The sequence below is a fragment of the Podarcis gaigeae genome (assembly GCF_964106915.1).
Source record: "Podarcis gaigeae genome assembly, chromosome: 15".
In the NCBI taxonomy this organism is placed as follows: Eukaryota; Metazoa; Chordata; class Lepidosauria; order Squamata; family Lacertidae; genus Podarcis; species Podarcis gaigeae.
In genome coordinates, this window is record NC_139692.1 from 24,752,310 (window position 1) to 24,769,701 (window position 17,392).

The 17,392-nt window shown below is 42.6% G+C and overlaps 1 protein-coding gene across 3 annotated transcripts; it reads left to right on the forward strand.

Annotated features, from left to right (window-relative positions):
• Positions 1 to 250: 250 nt before the first annotated feature.
• LOC310832801 (uncharacterized protein) lies at positions 251 to 8,446 on the forward strand. 3 transcript variants are annotated; one of them, XM_083714928.1, is made up of 3 exons: positions 944 to 989; positions 4,722 to 4,908; positions 5,210 to 6,378. In XM_083714928.1, the coding sequence occupies exon 3, from the start codon at positions 5,265 to 5,267 to the stop codon at positions 6,243 to 6,245; it is 981 nt and encodes a 326-aa protein (XP_083571054.1). In that variant the 5' UTR covers positions 944 to 989; positions 4,722 to 4,908; positions 5,210 to 5,264; the 3' UTR covers positions 6,246 to 6,378. The 3 variants fall into 3 exon arrangements, with proteins under 3 accessions (XP_083571053.1, XP_083571055.1, XP_083571054.1); XM_083714927.1 differs by lacking the exons at positions 944 to 989; positions 4,722 to 4,908 and adding an exon at positions 251 to 320; XM_083714929.1 differs by lacking the exon at positions 4,722 to 4,908 and having other exon boundaries at positions 899 to 989; positions 5,210 to 8,446.
• Positions 8,447 to 17,392: the final 8,946 nt, after the last annotated feature.

A 17,392-nucleotide genomic window follows, 5' to 3' on the forward strand; every position in this document is an offset into this window, starting at 1 on the left:
CCACCCTGCGCTGCAACATTTTGTTGTAGTTCCCGCATGTTAAGCAGGATTGGGGAAACTTTTCCCGCCCAAGGGCTGCCTTCCACCTCAGGCTGCCTTCTATGGCCACAGGCCAGTGGTGGGCAGGGCAAGAGGAAAATGTGACTGGAGCAGAAGAGAGGAGTCCTACTTCTGTACAATAGGCTGCATTCCAAACATGCAGAAAGCCAGAGATTTCTACTCACACCCCTCTCTGTGAAGGCAAGTGAGAGGCATTATCACAAAACAAGGGCCAATTCCAGTCAGGCAAAAGCATTCAAGAAGTGTGCCAAGCAGGACTGGTAAGGGGCATTGCTTTGGGAACATCCTGAGGGCCAAATAAAGAGCCATGGGGCCACATTCAGTTCATGGGCATGAAATTCTCCATCCCTGTCCTAAAGTCCAAATACTGGCTTCCATGCAGCCTGAGCCCCTCTGCATTTACTCAGAAGGAAATGCTCTGTATTCACTTGGACTTTCAAGTAAGTGTACATCAGATTTCAGTTTAATCTACAATGAAATTCCCTCTCTATTCTCTGTGTTGTTGTTTTTAATTTTAAAAACTGAGTAACTCTGCCCCTCTATCGTTATAGAAATCAATAATCTTTTCAAGACTGCATTTGATGTCCAGCTGGTTAGAAAGTCTGCATATGTGGGGGAAAATGTATTAGCTTTACCTTTTCACCTCACTTGCAACTCATAATATACTAACTGCCACCATGTCTCTTATTGCTGGTATTGATCTTTCCCAAGCAAGAATCAAAAGTGGCCACAAGTTACATGTGCAACATTGGCATAATCATAAAAGAAACCAGCAAGCTAGCTAATTAAATAGAAAGGAACAATTACTAAGTGGGACTATATGTTCAGAATGCCAAAGTTCAGGGAGGAAGTTTTTGTGTGCGACACAAAGCCCTATTTAAACCTGCCTGTATGGGATTAATTGAGGGTAGGTGTGGTCCAGCAAGGAGGTAAGTGATTTGAATACTTGCATTGAGCTGCTTTGGGGTATTATTCATATTATCATTACATTTCTATACTGCAAAAACACTTGGGTTTAGATAATGCTTAGGTATTGTTGTCATTTTTAGAATGCTATACAATGGTAAAAGGTAAAGGTACCCCTGCCCGTACGGGCCAGTCGTGTCCGACTCTAGGGTTGTGCGCCCATCTCACTTAAGAGGCCGGGGGCCAGCGCTGTCCAGAGACACTTCTGGGTCATGTGGCCAGCGTGACAAAGCTGCTCTGGCAAGCCAGCACCAGCACAGCACACGGAAACGCCGTTTACCTTCCTGCTATAAAGCGGTACCTATTTATCTACTTGCACTTAGGGGTGCTTTCGAACTGCTAGGTGGGCAAGAGCTGGGACCGAAAGACGGGGATTCGAACCGCTGACCATGCGATTGGCAAGTCCTAGGCATTGAGGTTTTACCCACAGCGCCCCCCGCTTTCCTTCTTATCCTGAAGCAACGTTCTTAACCTGAAGCACTATTTCTAGGTTAGCGGAGTGTGTAACCCGAAGCGTATGTAACCTGAAGCATATGTAACCCAAGGTGCCACTGTACTGCTTTTCAATGAAATTTCAAAGCAGTGTGCCCTGTTAAAAAAAATACAATAATAAGAGCAAAAATAAAATAAAATCAAAAGGTAAAAAAATAATAAGCATTTGAAAGTTGGTGGGTTTGTTTGTAGTGGCTCAACTCATGTGTCTACCTGGGAGTAAGTCCCTTTGAATTTGATGGAGCTTGCGTCTGAGTAGACATGCAAAAGTTTGCATTGTGAATGTATCTTTGGGAGGGCAGTCTAGTGGGGGCTTCACATGCCTCTCACTGGAAAACCTTTGAAAGGGTTGGAGCTATAGCAAATAAAGAAACATGGTTTTCATTAAAAGATGCAATTTGTCTTATATTAAATGTGAAGTGTGGTGAATGGAGGGCATATTCCATTATTATTTGAACTTCAGAAGCTAGTGGGGCAGTCACTTAAGCATTGTCCCCACCAAAAGAGAGGATAGATTTGCAGATCTGCAAATATAGAAACGGCAGGGCTGTATCCAACTAACTTCTATCCATTGAAATGGATGAACCCAATTCATGTCCATTGGTTTATTGGGTTTCATCTGAGCCAAACATGGTTGGATGCAACCTGATTATTATAATTAAAACAGAAATACATAGAGGGAAGGACTGTGATCAGGTGATGTGGGTGCTTAACCATTAAGGGGCAACTTCACAGCCCCTCCTCCCGCTCCTCTCCCTTCTTATGGTTCTTTATCTTAAAATTGGACATTCCTTCATAAAGCAGGGCACGTGGGTGACCCTAGAGGCTGATGGTTTAGTCCTGTGAAAAACAACCACAGGTTGCTTTTAATCTTGCTTCCAAATGACTAATTGGAGTTCTTGGGAACATAAGTCACTATGGTTAATAGCTGGACCTGCCCATCAAAATGAAAGATCTCCTCTCTCCTTGAACTCTAGTCAGAATGGTTTTATTTCTCAGCAGGAAAACACACAAAAGGCCATATCTTTGGGCAGCCATAGCCACAGAGCCACTTGGAAGATTAGGGGGTCTGACTCGAGGTGCCTTGTGAATGGTGTGATCCAGTTCAGATGCATGAGACTCATTCTTGAATCACCTCATAATTCAGCTTACGCACAGATCCATTACGCATCCCTAGCATATACCTGAACTAAATAATGGAACATATGGGGCAGTGTATATATTTGTGATATTACAATACTATTTATATAACACTTAGCGTACTAAAGAGAGTAGGCGTTAAACATAAACAAAACAGGATGGAAGATACAGCTTGATAAATTAGGATCTGAATTTGCTAAAACAGTAAGTGGGGTTTGGATGTGGCTGAAATCTGATGCAAAGTGAATATTTTGCCCCCTCCAACACTCCAACACAGGTTTTGTTGTGGTGAGCTCAATGGGATTGTGTCTGACCATGGCACCCCATGGCTGGCTTTGTCTTCAAGTGAGTGAGGGTAGATTAAGACTGCAGTGTTAGGGAAGCTTGATAGGAAACTAATCCTATTGCTAGGCAGGCTACTGGTACCAACAAATCCTTTCTAGAGGCTACAGTAATGTCCTACTACTGGCACATGACACATAAGCTGCTTCCTTAAAATTGCTATATCTTTGATACAAGGGCTGGTGTCATTGAGCAATAGGTTTCTGAGATAAAAGCAAGTCTTGAATTCTGAACTGAATTTCCCATTGTTGAACACAGTCAAGTTCAAGTCTCCCTTTCCTCACCATATGAAAAATGACTGGAACCTTACCCACTTTTTGGAAAATGTCATTGATTGGGCTCAGACCATAAATATCAGTTTCAGAGTGGCTTAAACCGCAATGCAAAGGGCAGTAAGCAAACTTAGGGAGCCATCCAAACCTGAGATCCACTGGGCTGAGTGGTGGATCTCTGGCTGAGCCTGGGTTCAGTGGGGCTGAAGTCCCTTATCATGGCTCAGCCAGTGATACACTGGTGTAAGTTTTCCATCTTGGCTCAGCCAAAGCTAACTGAGCCAAGACCAGGGTAAGTCCTGAAAAGGGCAGGGGGAGACTTGCCCCTATTCCACTCCCCGTTCATGCTTAATCACATGACTGGCAACCCAGTGGAGGTTAAACTGGTAAAAAGAGTGGTGTAAGTCAAAACCGTGATTGAAGGCTTGTTCCCCTCTACCATGATCAGGCTCGGTTAGCCAGCAGTAGCCCTGCTCTTGAACAGAGTTTGGAATGGCGTAAATTTCACGGGCCTTATCTACTACTGGTTTCCTGTAGTTTGGATTGCTCTTTTTGTGTGAAATTCTGTCATTATTGGGAGAAAGTCCCGCTGAATTCCAAGTGAGTGTGGGGTATGCAAGAGATTTTGGACAAAAGCCCAAATCAAGAACTGAAGCAAGGCCACCTAGGACTTTACTGATTCAGTGTTGTGTCTCTCAGAAGAGCCCAGAACTGAAAATGAGATTTCCAAAGTGTTTCAAATTGCCTTCTTCTTGTCTGTTATTTGAGCTTTGTTAGTTCTGCTTGTGGTGCTTTCTCAGAAAATGCTAGTTATTCAAGCCCTTCTGCCTCTTTTGCCATGTGCTCACTCAAATTGTCTTTGCACTTAGTTTATGTGGCATTTGGTGCTTATTGAGCAGAATATAAACCTGAAACTGTTGGCTTGTGGGGTGTTTTTGTTTTGTTTATTTGTTTTTTATTGTTCATTCATTGTAACTCCCTAGTTCCTGCCCCCATCGTTCTGGAAGTTGGCAGGTTACTTTCCTGGGGCATTTCCACAAAACCACAGGGAGGGAAGCAAATTTGTTTTTGTTCTCCTGCCCTCCCATCAACTTTAAATGTATCTAGCAGAAAGCCCTAGATCAATTGGTTTGCAATTTTGCAACCTTTTTACCTAGGGGGTACCTCTTTCATGTTTGTTGTTTGCAGACAAGTTGCCCATAAGACAACTGGGTAGGGAATATTAAGTAAGGTCTTTTCACACACACACACCCCATTGTAAAGGCTGCCCTTGCAGGAACAAAGGAAACAATCCACTATTGCTATTCTTCTCAAATTTGGCAGGACTAAACTCCTTGGAAGGGGCTATCGTGGTTGCAAATTTCATCCAATTCTGCCAAAAAGTTGCAACCATCTTTTGATTCTCCCCTAAAGGTAAAAGGTACAAAACTTCGTTTTTTTCCAAATTAGGTTTCTGATTCAGACCCCTGAACCTCTAAGGAAGGAGAGTCAACCACCATCCAAGGGATTCTGTTCCACTGTTGAAGAGCTCTTACCATCAAAAAGTCATTCCTGATGCTTAGTCAGAATCATATTTGAATCCGTTGCTTGGGTCCTACCCTCTGGAGCAGCAGAAAATAAGATAATCCATAGTCTGGTATCAATCCTTGCAAACTAGATATAGCTTTTCATAACTTTGTCGAACTTTATTTTTTGATAACTGCATGATCACCAAGCCAGCACCTTCCTATTGTTACATCTGCTAGTTCAGCCTTTTTCCGATGTGATGCCCCCCAGTTGTATTGCTATACAGCTCCCATCACCTGTGACCATTTACCATTGCTGGGTGAGGATGATGGGAATCTTAGTCCAAAATATCTGGAGAGCACTATGTAGGGTTGCTAAAAAATTACCGACGTTTTCCTAATCTGTTTTCTTTTTTTTTTTTTTCTTGTCAGAAGACCCTGAAGGGTTGTAAGTTGCTCCATAACTTGTTGCAGAAAGATCTCAAGCATGGGCAACAGGAATAGCAAGCGGTCCCGAGAAGCGAACCCCATTATTCCAAGGTATACACTCACATCTCCTTCATTCAGTGCTTGTGCACGAAGACCCTGGCATGCTTCCATGGGCACTAGAAAGAGCTTTTATCCCAACAGGACTAAGCAAGAAAGGACTAAGCAATCTGCAGGTGTCCTAGGTGCCCCAAAGTTTATACAAAGACTAATGCATGCTCCCATGGGGAATAGAATGAGCTATTGTCCCCAAAGGACTATGGAAGAGATTGGGCAGGATACAGACCACCAAACTTTTTCCAGGTTTACACCAAGACCACAGGATGCTTCCATGGGGACCAATGAGAGCTGTACTTCCAAGGGGTCTATAGAAGGGACTGAGGACATTGCAAGCGACCCACCTAGTTCAAAGTTTACACCAGGAGTGCAGGATGCTTCCATGCCAACCGGAAAAAGCTGTTCTCCCAATAAGTCTATAGAAGTGACTGTGCAAGTTGAAAGTCGCCCACCTAATTCAAAGATTACCCAAGATACAGCATTGGCTTCCTCCGGTCAGCAAGACGTTGGAACTCAGAAACCAGCCAAAGAGTCTGCTGTGCAAACAGCCGATGCTAGCCATCAGGCCACCATGACTATGGCAGATACCTGGAGCTTAGATGACCTGGAGCTAGAAATCCAAGCCATGCTGCATATCCAGGTGCTGAGAGGGCTGCGCAACCAGAGGAAGAAGGTAAGGGCTGCTAAAGAAAGGAGAAGGTGGTCAAGGTGGTCAAAGAGACGAGGTGTCTTCCGCATCACTGGGAGATACCGTCTCTCACCAATAATGGAGGAAGCCTCACTGTCTGAAGTGAAGAGAAATGGAGACGATCAGAAGAAAATGGAAAACCCGAAGAGCCAACCATTCGTGAATGATGCTCCACCTGTCCTGGATGCCCCTCATGAAGACATGGATGCTCTACGTACTCAAGGCAACAGTCAATGAACTCCAACCTACTGTAACAAGCACAGAAAAGATGGACTTCCATGCTATGGCAGACAATACACACAATGGTTCCAAACATTTAAAGAAACCTTCAGAAAGACTGGATAATGATGGCCAAGATGGAGGCTGGTGATAGGACTATATAGAGTGAATGAGATCTGGGCTCTTGCACAACAAGTGTGTGAGCCGTTTCGGGGGCGGGGGGAGAGAGAATACGAAAAATATATGGAATAAGAAATCTGGACATATCTGATTGCTCTAATGGACTTATTTAGGGATGAGTAGGTGACACCCTTACTGGGATTGCCTTATTCTCACTATATATGACACCTTGTGTTGCTTGCTTTATGTGGATTTTAAACTTGCTGGCCCGTGAATGGTCTCTTTTTCCTTTCCTGATACTATGATTGTTGACAACAGGATCTTAAAGTGATCAAGCCAATCTACCTGCAGACCCTCTGGCCCAACCTAGAATGCAAAGAGTCTGAAGTCAAAGCTTCCAGATGAGTCAACTGCTAACTCTTGCAGAATGCAACCTGTACCAGAAAACCTACTTAAACCTGAGGTAGCTGGGAGAACTGAACTTCCACAGAGGGGCAACAATCCATGCAGCAGAATATGCAGCACCCTGAGGACCTGCTCACTGCAGACCACTGAAAACAACTTTTGCCAGACTAAGAAGAATGACTACGGCCTCCCAGGTTTCAAAGGCAGTAGAAAACCAGGATGCAGAAAAAGGACTCTCCAAAAGAGATGCCAAATATCTTCTTACAAACAGGACTGCAATTCCTTCTGCCAGTCAGTCTGCATTTATTCTGGAGGCAACTTGCTGATTTTGATGAAGTACAACATCTTCCTTTCATTCTGCTTGACTGTATCAGAGCTCATTCACTTTCTCATCTAATGCTAGATCTTCAGTTCTGAAACAGTGCATGTGTGTGCATGCTTTCAGGTACCCAGAACTACTGCCAAGCATCAGAGACTTTCATTTTGATATAGTTCATACATAACTCATTTTGCTTGCAGCTCCTAACTGAGCACATTTCTGACCCTTCTTTCAGGTTTTCACATTCTTGCTGTAACCTCTCTTCCTTCAGCAGAACTGGATTACTTGTCTTCCTGATGCTCATTGAAGAGGGAGCAGGAGACTTCTGCAGCACAAGGATCATGTGTGAAATATCCTTCTTCTTGGAGACTAACTATGGCAGGCCTTTCATTTCAGTCTCGAAAAACTGAAGCCTCAGAGGGGATAATGCTACCAGTGTATGCACAGAGCCCCAAAGTTCAGCAGACAAATCAGTTGCTTCTGATAGTTAACTACAACACAAGTTTCTTAACTAAACTTGGCCTTTGATGTCTTACAGCCTTCTCTAACCTGGAGCCCTCCAAATATATTGGACCACAAATCCCATCATCCCTCACCATTAGCTATTCTGCCTGGGGCTGATGGGAGTTGTAGCACAAACATCTGGAAGACACCACGTTTGAGAACACTGACCTATGCTATAATCTCTTCAACACTCTGTAGAGCAGGCATGGGGACTCTGTGGCCCTCTGGATGTTGGACAACAACTCCCATCACCCCTGACATTTCCCACTCTGGCTGGGGCTGATGGGAGTTGAGGTCAAATATCTGGAGGATCAAAGGTCCCCCATCTCTGCTGCAGTGCCAGCTCAAAAGTCATGCAAGAGCTATGTTCAGGTGATTTACCTGCATTATGAGTTTGCAATTTGGTGTGCGGGGAGGAGGGACACCTACAGAAATCTTGTGGAGCAGGTGCTTTAATACAGTTGCTGGGAAATGACTTAGACACTACTGAATTGAAATTTGTTGCTCTGACTTGGTAGACGAAACTGGACCATCTTTGGTTTTTAATCCTAACCATTTTGAAGGTGTAGCACCTCAGACAGCATGGGATGGAACAAATTGATCCCATGACTCCTAACTGACGTGTCCTCAAAAGCAAAGGCAGAACAGGTTTCTTGCTATATATAGAGAGAGAGGATGAAATTTATGATGGATAATACCTAGCATCTCTAGATGGGTTTATATAAACGATTGTAATCTTGCTTAGCTGGATGTTTTTACAGTGTGTGCTTGTATTGTTCTTTTTAAATGTCAGGTGTATGTAATCACTGACAGGTTGGAAACTGATGTCTTGTTTTTGAAAAAAATCTCTCAATAAAATCAATTTTACAAACATTTTGCTTTGTGGACATTTCCCCCCCTACAGCATCAGCAAGTAATACCACTGTGAGCATAGCTTCCAAAAGTTCTTCAGCAGGGAGGGGTGTTTGGGAATCGCTGAAAGGAGCAATGCTCTGAGCCATTACAACTGCTCTAGCTTTTTCATATACAGAGGTACCTCAGGTTACAGATGCTTGAGGTTACAGACTCCACTAACCCAGAAATAGTACCTCAGGTTAAGAACTTTGCTTCAGGATGAGAACAGAAATCATGCAGCAGCAGCGTGGCAGCAGCAGGAGGCCCCATTAGCTAAAGTGGTACCTCAGGTTAAGAACAGTTTCAGGTTAAGAATGGACCTTCAGAGTGAATTAAGTTCTTAACCCGAGGTACTACTGTAATGAATACGAGGCAAGAACCTCTTGCCAAATGGCCATTCTGACTCCATGCTGCTTTATTACTTTTAATCTCCCCTCCCATGCAAGTCAGGGGTGGGCAGCAGCGTTGGCCCAAACCACTTTGCTGCTTGATGGCAGTTCGACCTCCATCCATCTACGAAAGCTGACTAGATTGACAGTTGAATCTTATTTCAACACTGGTGACAGGGCACCACCTTCCACCTATGTTCAGCCAGGATGTTGGACTTCTCAATAGACACATGGAAGATGGTGCTGTCAGTCTGCTATGTATGCACAACGCTTTGGATTCTTGATGGAGATACTGCAGAATTGGTAAATATTCCTGCCTGCACCTTATGTCCCAGAGAAGCAAATGAGTGTGTATGTTGGAGTGGAAGAATTTAAACTAAAGGCTCATCCAGATTGCCTTTTGTGCTATGTTTCTAGGCACAGGTTTGGACTTTACAGCTCTACGTCTAAGCAGGGTTGTGTCCGTGTGTGTGTGTGTGTGTGTGTGTGTGTGTGTGTGTCGGCGCTTCCCCCGCGAAAACCCACATTTTACTGCTGAAACATTTGTAAACAGCAATCAGATTTTCCATGGTAGCCATATGCTTCAATTAAGTGACAAAATGCAGGTTTTCCCAGGGAAAGTGCGGGGACAAACACAAACAAAAATCCATTTCAGACCAGTGCCATTCCAGACCTGTGCATGGAAAGCACAGCACAAAAGAAGGTCTGAGTGAGCTCTATCTGGTGCTGAAACATTCTTGGCTGCAGGATTTGTTGGAAGGTCAAAGCACACACAGTTTTTCAAAGGAGATTTTGAGTGTTTACTAAAATAAAAAGTCACCAGGGAATAGAGTAATAATATGGAACTGATTATCACGGGATAGTGGGGAAGTCATTTTGTGCAACTCCGCCTCCCTATTTAAAGGAAGTCTGAGGGGTTTGTAGGATAGAGTTGTCCATGCAGTTGTGTTCTCTTACTTGCAGTTTGGTAAGTGCTCTCTTTCTCTCTCTTAAATCAGTGAGATTATTAGCAGAACTTTATTTTAATCTTCTTTTTACCAAAGAGGGATACTGGAATATGGAGCTAGAAATTAAGTATATCTTAGCAGCATGATTTCATAGAGGAAAGCTCACACCTAAATTGGTTGCAACCCCTGTTATAGATTTCACATAAGAAGGACAAGATGAACTCCAGTATGACAGTGGGGAACTAGTCCTGGGACAACTCTCTCACTCTTCCCTTTCTGATGCAAACTCAGGAGTTTGACATTTGCCAGACATTTCCTAGTTTAGATTCAGGTAGGTAGCTGTGTTGGTCTGACACAGTTGAAAAAAAAATTAAAATGCAACCAACTAAGTTTGCATGCACACAAAAGCTTATACCCAGAACAAACTTAGTTGGTCTCTAAGGTGCTACTGGACATTTTTTTAATTTCCTAGTTTAGGGAGCTTTGGCTGTAAAAGGTAGGGATGACTCTGGTGTCTGGGATCCTTGGGCATAACTCTCTCAAAGGACCCCCGTCCCAGTGAATCCACTACATTCTTGGTACCTGTTGCTGCTCCTGTGTTTCACCATTGTTACCTAGGGCTGGGGAAAATATCTGATTCAGTTTGTCCTTACGGAACAACTTTAGCTGTTTCAAACACAATATGTGAGATGAAATGCAGCCATCCTTCAGAATTTTCACACATCCAAATTTTGCAATGGTGTTCTCTAGCCAAGTAATTTGCACAAAATATGTACATGCTAGAGTGAAATATGCATTTAGCTGTGAAATAACATGCAAAATGTGTTATATTAGGAGCAATCACATACACGCTGTATATTGGGAGTAATTGCAAATAAAAATGTGTATAGTAGAAATTCACACAATGCTGTTGAATTTTCATGAGGACTTTAAAATAGAAAATCATAAACTGATGTGGCAGTATAGAGGAATGAACTCATATTTTTTTCCCCAAATGAGAAATGGAGGAAAACTGAAATAGATGTATTTACCCATCTTTACTGTTGCATAATGGCAGCCTTGGCTCACACCAAAACCTTCCCACCCATCCCAGGCCCCAACTATTACTTTTCAACAGTTGTTTATGTAAAAATCACAAGCTGATGTGTAGAGAAGTGAACTTAAGACTGAAATAATGAGAAAGTGTTCCCTATTGTCCATGCCTATTGCTACTGCCCACTTGCTTGCAAGACAGACTCAATGAGCAAGCAGGCCTTGGCAAATATTTTTCCTCCTTGTCATCACTGCAATTGTTTGCTTGCTCATTCCTTCTGGGGCAGTGCAGGAGGAAGGTGGACATGCAGGTTGTTGCTGTGGTGAAGTGGAAGAGCAGGTTCAAGGGAGGCTAGTCTTCTTTCTCCTGAAAGATATCCAGTGCTTCAGAAAAGAACTTGGGTTACCTTTCCCCCCTTGGCTTGGCAAAGAAGACAGGACTGTTTCATTCAGTCCTGAAGGCAGCCTTAATCCATAATTTTGTTCCAAGGGACATGGGCTCTCCTTGTGGTGTAACTCTCAGCACTCCAGAAGAGCATTACTGGGGGGTTTTTCAGATGCAATATAGTGCAATATAGAAAAATGAGGAAGACCACTCTGAGTGGTGAACCCTATTTTTAGAGTATCAATCCTTTGTCTAATGAAACATCACCAACCATGCATAAGAATGATGTACTGATAGATTTGCAGAAAGAGAAGAAAAATCTTTAGGGGGATAAAGTCCTAAAAGGAGGATCCCCTCCCCCCCCCCCAAAAAGAAAAAAATACCCAGCCCAACATGGACTGAACATGCTTGGTTTCTACAAAATGATAGCCAACTGTTGAAATGAGAGCAAATGGAAGTATGGGGGAGAGGGAAAGTAGTATCCCCCAAAACAGGTTTGGCTGGCTGGAACCTTGCATAGAGGAGCACTCCACACTACAGCATTTTGTTGCAAGTTGCACTTGTTCTAATTCTCAACCACAGATATGCTGGAATAGGTAGAGAGGGAAAACAAAACCTTCCACAATGACTGCTAACTTAGGACTCCCAGCTAGAAGGATAAGAAAATAAAGCAAGTCAGCCTTGCCTCCTCCTGTGCCCTTAACAGCAATATTATGCGTAGAAATCTGCAGGTGTAAGTTTTTATGCAGTGTAATGATGGGCATTATCACCTGTTGTGCTGCTTTCTGCCTATCAGCCTGTTCTTAAAGGAGCAGCTACAGAGGCTGGCCAGAAGTGTTGGCATACCAAGTGTGAACTACTAACAGTCAGCTCAGTGGTATATAATAATAATAATAATAATATTTTTTTATTTATACCCCGCCCTCCCCAGCCAAGGCCGGGCTCAGAGCGGCTTACAAGCAATAACAAAAACAAGATGAATGATTACAAACTTAAAAACAAAAATAAAACACAACAATTAAAATAATGGAACATTAAAATATTAAAATGTAGCCTCATCGCAGGAGGAGAAGGAAAAGAAGGGGAAAAAAGAGAGGGGGGGAGGGAATCAAACTGGCTCCAAGCCAAAGGCCAGGTGGAACAACTCTGTCTTACAGGCCCTGCAGAAAGAAATCAGATCCTGCAGGGCCCTGGTCTCATGAGGCAGAGCGTTCCACCAGGCCGGAGCCAGGGTTGAAAAGGCCCTGGCTCTGGTCGAAGCCAATCTAACTTCCTTAGGGCCCGGGACCACTAGGGTGTTGTTATTTATGGACCTTGAGACTCTCCGTGGGGCATACCAGGAGAGGCGGTCCCGGAGGTACGAGGGTCCTAGGCCGTGAAGGGCTTTAAAGGTCAAAAGCAGCATGATTTTGATTATTATGATTATTATTCAGGTGCAAAGCACAACCAAACTACAATACAGCTGTGCATTTTCCTCCTATGTGTATAGAAGCTTTCTTACTCAAAGTCACATTCCATGACATTTTGAAGCCTATATAGAATCATTACAAGTGGGAATATTTGAAATTTGACAGCATTAATTCAGAAGAGAGTTATAGTCAAGTCATTTGGATTGAGGGTAATAATAATAATAATAATAATAATAATAATAATAATAATAATAATAATAAAGTCCCTGTTAAGGGCATAACTGCCCTTATCATAACATTGACAATGTTACAGGACTTCTCAGCAAAGGGGTCTCCATTGTTCTAGAATTATTCTCTTCCTAGTAGAATCATTGGTGAACACATTATGGAGAGCAGCCATGCAGTCTACAGGGCAACTGGAAGAGAAATGAATGTGTATGGGGCAGAGCTGGGGGAGAAATTCAATTCAATTTGCATTCAGAAGTGAACTTGCCTAATCCATACTTTCCAAAATATAATGCAAAGTGAAATCCATCCATTCTTCAAAATTCACATACCTCCAAATTTTGCAATGCAGTTCTCCATCCAAGTGATGTTTACTAAAAAGTCACATGCTGAAGTCTGCATATAAATGCATATATTAGGGGAAATTGTGCATAATTGCTAAAACTATCAGGTACAGAAGTTCAAACTTACATCTCAGGAAAACTTTGCACTAAGATGCTGCTGAATTTTCATTAGTTGATTTTTTTTAAAAAAAGCAATCACAGAATGGTGTGGCAATGTTGGGAGCTGAATTTAAGATTGGACAGGGAGCAGAGAAAATGAGAGAAACTGATAGTGACAGATTCACACATCACTAGTCTAGGGTTCAAGGGGAGCCTGGACTGCTTAATTTTATTCTCACATAATTATCAGTCACTTTTGTAATCACTGAACATACAATTTTGCATGACTTGAATATTTGAACTGCCCAAATGTACTTTCTGGACTTTCCATCCCCCCCCATGTATTTTTCTATTTTATGTCTAGCTGCCCGTTTGTTTTTGTTTTTACCCTGCAAACTGTGGCACTTGGGAGACAGCAAGTCTGGGATGTGAATGCTCACTTGGTGTCTTTGGATAGAGAGGGTAACTTCAGGTCTTCCTTAATGTCTTGGTGGCAGATGAACTTTGCATTTCAGTGAAAGAGCCAGGATGAGGCATGTAAATAACCCTGAATGCTCCAAGCAGCCATTCTGGGTGTAATTCATCTGTACGCTTGTGTATTATTAATATTATTATGAGCGGGGCTGATACTTAATTGTAAGACCTTTTGAGTGGTTCTGCTTTAAGTCTGTAGATCAGTTGGCATAGACCATATGTAAACAAAGGCACTTTATCAGGGTTGATCCATAAGCTTCTGATACTTGCTGCTTCTCTCTGCCACTGCATTAGCGTGCAACTCGTTGCAAAATACTAGTATTGCATCTCCATTATATGACCCCCACTTAAGTCTATTGTGATGTCTGCAGAGTAAATTAAGTTATTTTTGCCCTGCTGGTGGTGAGGGGCTCTCTATTAGTTGGTTGCTAGAAGGCCACTTACTCTTTTTCTTTTTTTTTCCTTTGAGGCAGAAGACCTTTTTGTGCTTATCGTCTTCCCTGTTGAGTTAGTCAAAAGGATATGAGACGCTGTTCCAGAACGCAGCAGAGTGACATCTTCACGCCAACATGGGTCACAGGCACAGCAAGTGGTCAGTCCATTCAAAAGAGAGAGAGTCTCCCATTCCAAAAGAGAAGTACACAGCAACAACAATTCCTAGTTCACTTGATGCACCAAGATCACATGGTACTTTCATGTGTATCCGTGACAATGATTCTTCCATGGCAAGTACAGAAGAGACAAGGCAACTGACGGGTGCCAACATGGTTCCACAGGCAACACAAGAAGAGGTGTTACCTGTTCAGCAGGAGGCTAAAGCCCAACCAGTTTCTGAGAGCCCTCAAAAGTACTTGAACCTGAAACAGCCCCAGCTTACTGTAATGTTGGAGAAGGGGATTGGGGCATTTCAGCCAATCATAACAGGAATGCATGAAGCAGAGCTTGCTAAACAGAGGCCACCACATCTGGGAACTTATTTTCTTGTGACAGAGGAGATGCCATCTAAAGAAAGGGCCCCAGAAGACCAAGAGACATTGGTCTTGACACCAAGTGGACAGTCTATGGAGCAAATCTCAGAAGGTCCTCGTGAAAATGTCAGAAAGGTGGCAACGGCCATGAAAACTATCTGGACTGTAGATCATGAGGATGCAGCAGTTCAAACCACAACAGAGCTGGCGAAGCATCCCCACTGCTGTGCACAAGGAAAACACCATGAAGAAGATAATGAAGAAGAAAATGATGAAAATGAAGATGTTGCTGCTGACAGCAGTAGACTATTTACCTCCTACTTACATGCTACAAAATGGACACGGTGAGGAACAAGGGGACCACCTTAAGTAGGAAACCACTGAAGGACACTGGGTTGGAATCATAGAGGAATCCTCACTAAATTAACCATGGAAGGAGCCTAAATGAAGCCCATATAATTCCCTAGTATGTCCAGGCTGCTGCAGAGATGAAGGAGCAACAGATCTGAAACAGTGCAGAAATGCTAGTCAACTTCTATCTGCCATAACAACCACCCCATTGCCATGCAAAAAGAGTGTACTACATCTCTGGAAATTCATTATCCAGAATTATTGGAGATAGTTGAAGGGGAAATGCTGTCAGTGAACTGGGAAGGAGTTGGCTTAATAGGCCTGCTGTTAAATAGTTGACTATAGCAGATTCTAGATATCTGTATATGTTGGTCTAGTTAGCCTATAAAGACAGACTTCTTTATTCTATTTTTACACAGATGAGGTGCTTTTTTAAAAAAAGTACACTAATTGGTCACATACTTGGTTTCATTTTTATGGGGGGAAAAATCACCTCTGCTTATTACTTCAGAAACTTCTTAAATGTGTTGGCACGAAAGATATAATCTCACTAGGCTAGGTGTTGAACATCTAGTTTAGTGGTGTAACCTTGAACTTGATTTTTTAAAATATCTCTCAATAAACACTATTTTTAAAAAGCTTCCTGTTTTTTTTTTACATTATGTTTCAAATGGGTTCGGGATAAGTGTAGCTTCAAAAAGCTCTTAAAGCCTCATGGGTCAGGAAACTGAAGAGAGTTGCCCTGAGTATAAAGACACCTCTTTTTGTAGAAGAAAAGCACTGATAGCCAGGTACATTTTGGTTACATTTAAATGCTGATTTCCAAAAATGGTTGTTTTTATATAGCTTTGAATACAGGGGCATTCTCAGTGAGAGCTAGCCACCTCTTTGATGTAGGACAGGGATGGGGAATACGTTCCCCTCCAGATGTTACTGGGCTCCAGTTCCATCAGCTGCAGCCCCAATAGCCTCAAATGGTTGGGGGTGATGGCAGCAACATCTGGAGAAGCACAAGTTCCCCATTCCTAATGTGGGGTAACTGCTTCAGAGATTTATAAAACTGACATGCAACTAGATCTATCAGGCTGATGTGATAGGCAGCGGAAGTTAAAATGTCCATGTATTCTGTCTTCTTCCAAAGGAGTTCATCCTAATGAATCTGTCCTTTTTGTTTAAGCTAGTCACCTGTCAAAGTAATCTAGACAACATCACATCTACAGTGCTTGGAAACAGAATCAATAGTTTCCTTCTGTTAAAAGTGAAATTCTATTGCTCTCAAGTGGAGAGTTGCATCCCCTCTCATTCCACTACTCATCTACATTGGCTTCCAATGACATGGACTTAATGGCTGCATTTGAGGTGCTGGGCTTGGAAAGGCATGTTGATGGGGAACATGCTCTAGTCCCAGAGCATGAAACACCAGAAGATGGTCCGAATGATTTTGTGTGTCTGGTCCTATAATCGTAGTAAGTTCTTATTATGCTGGTCTTGCCTTTCTACTTAGTGGGAGGCTTTAAAACAGCAGTGAAGGATCTGGAGCAGTCCATAGGTTGTTAGACTCCCAATCCCCATCAGCCCTACCCAATAAGGTCAGTGGTCATGAATGATGTAAGTTGTTATCAAACAACAGCTGGAAGATGACAGGTTCCCTATCCCTGACTTAAAAGATACACCTGAAACTTCCAGATTATCCAGTCTGGCACTCTTAAATTCAGCAGATCAGATCAAAGTTTTTTCAGTGAGAAAAGGTCAAGTCCCAGCACTATTTTGGAAACCTAGAACTTCTCTGAGTGCTTCCTAGGGAGTTCCATGGAACTTGGAATGTCTGTTAAAGCAAAGGACCAGGCTACAAAGTCCATTGCTTTGCATCAGTTTGGGTCATGCTAGTATTTTAGCAGCCATGCACACACAGTAGAATCTCTCATTCAGGTCCCTGCTGAGATTTGACAGGCACTCGCTATTTGTACTTTCTGGAAACAACTGAAGGCATTTTTGTTTTTGACAGGCTTTCCCTGCTAGGCAGCAGTGTGTGTGTGTGTGTGTGTGTGTGTTAGGTATTTATCTGTAATGTTTTTAACCCTTTTTGGCTTTTTTTATTGTAGGATTGCGAATCACTCTGAGAACTTACACGAAAGGGAATTCCATCATCATGATGATGATAATAATAATAATAATTAATAATAATAATAATAATAATAATAATAATAATAATAATAATAATGTGGTCTAGCTCACCCTTTACAAAACAGTTGACTAGCTCCCTAGGAACATTGTTGGGAAAATGAGGCACTGCTGAAAAT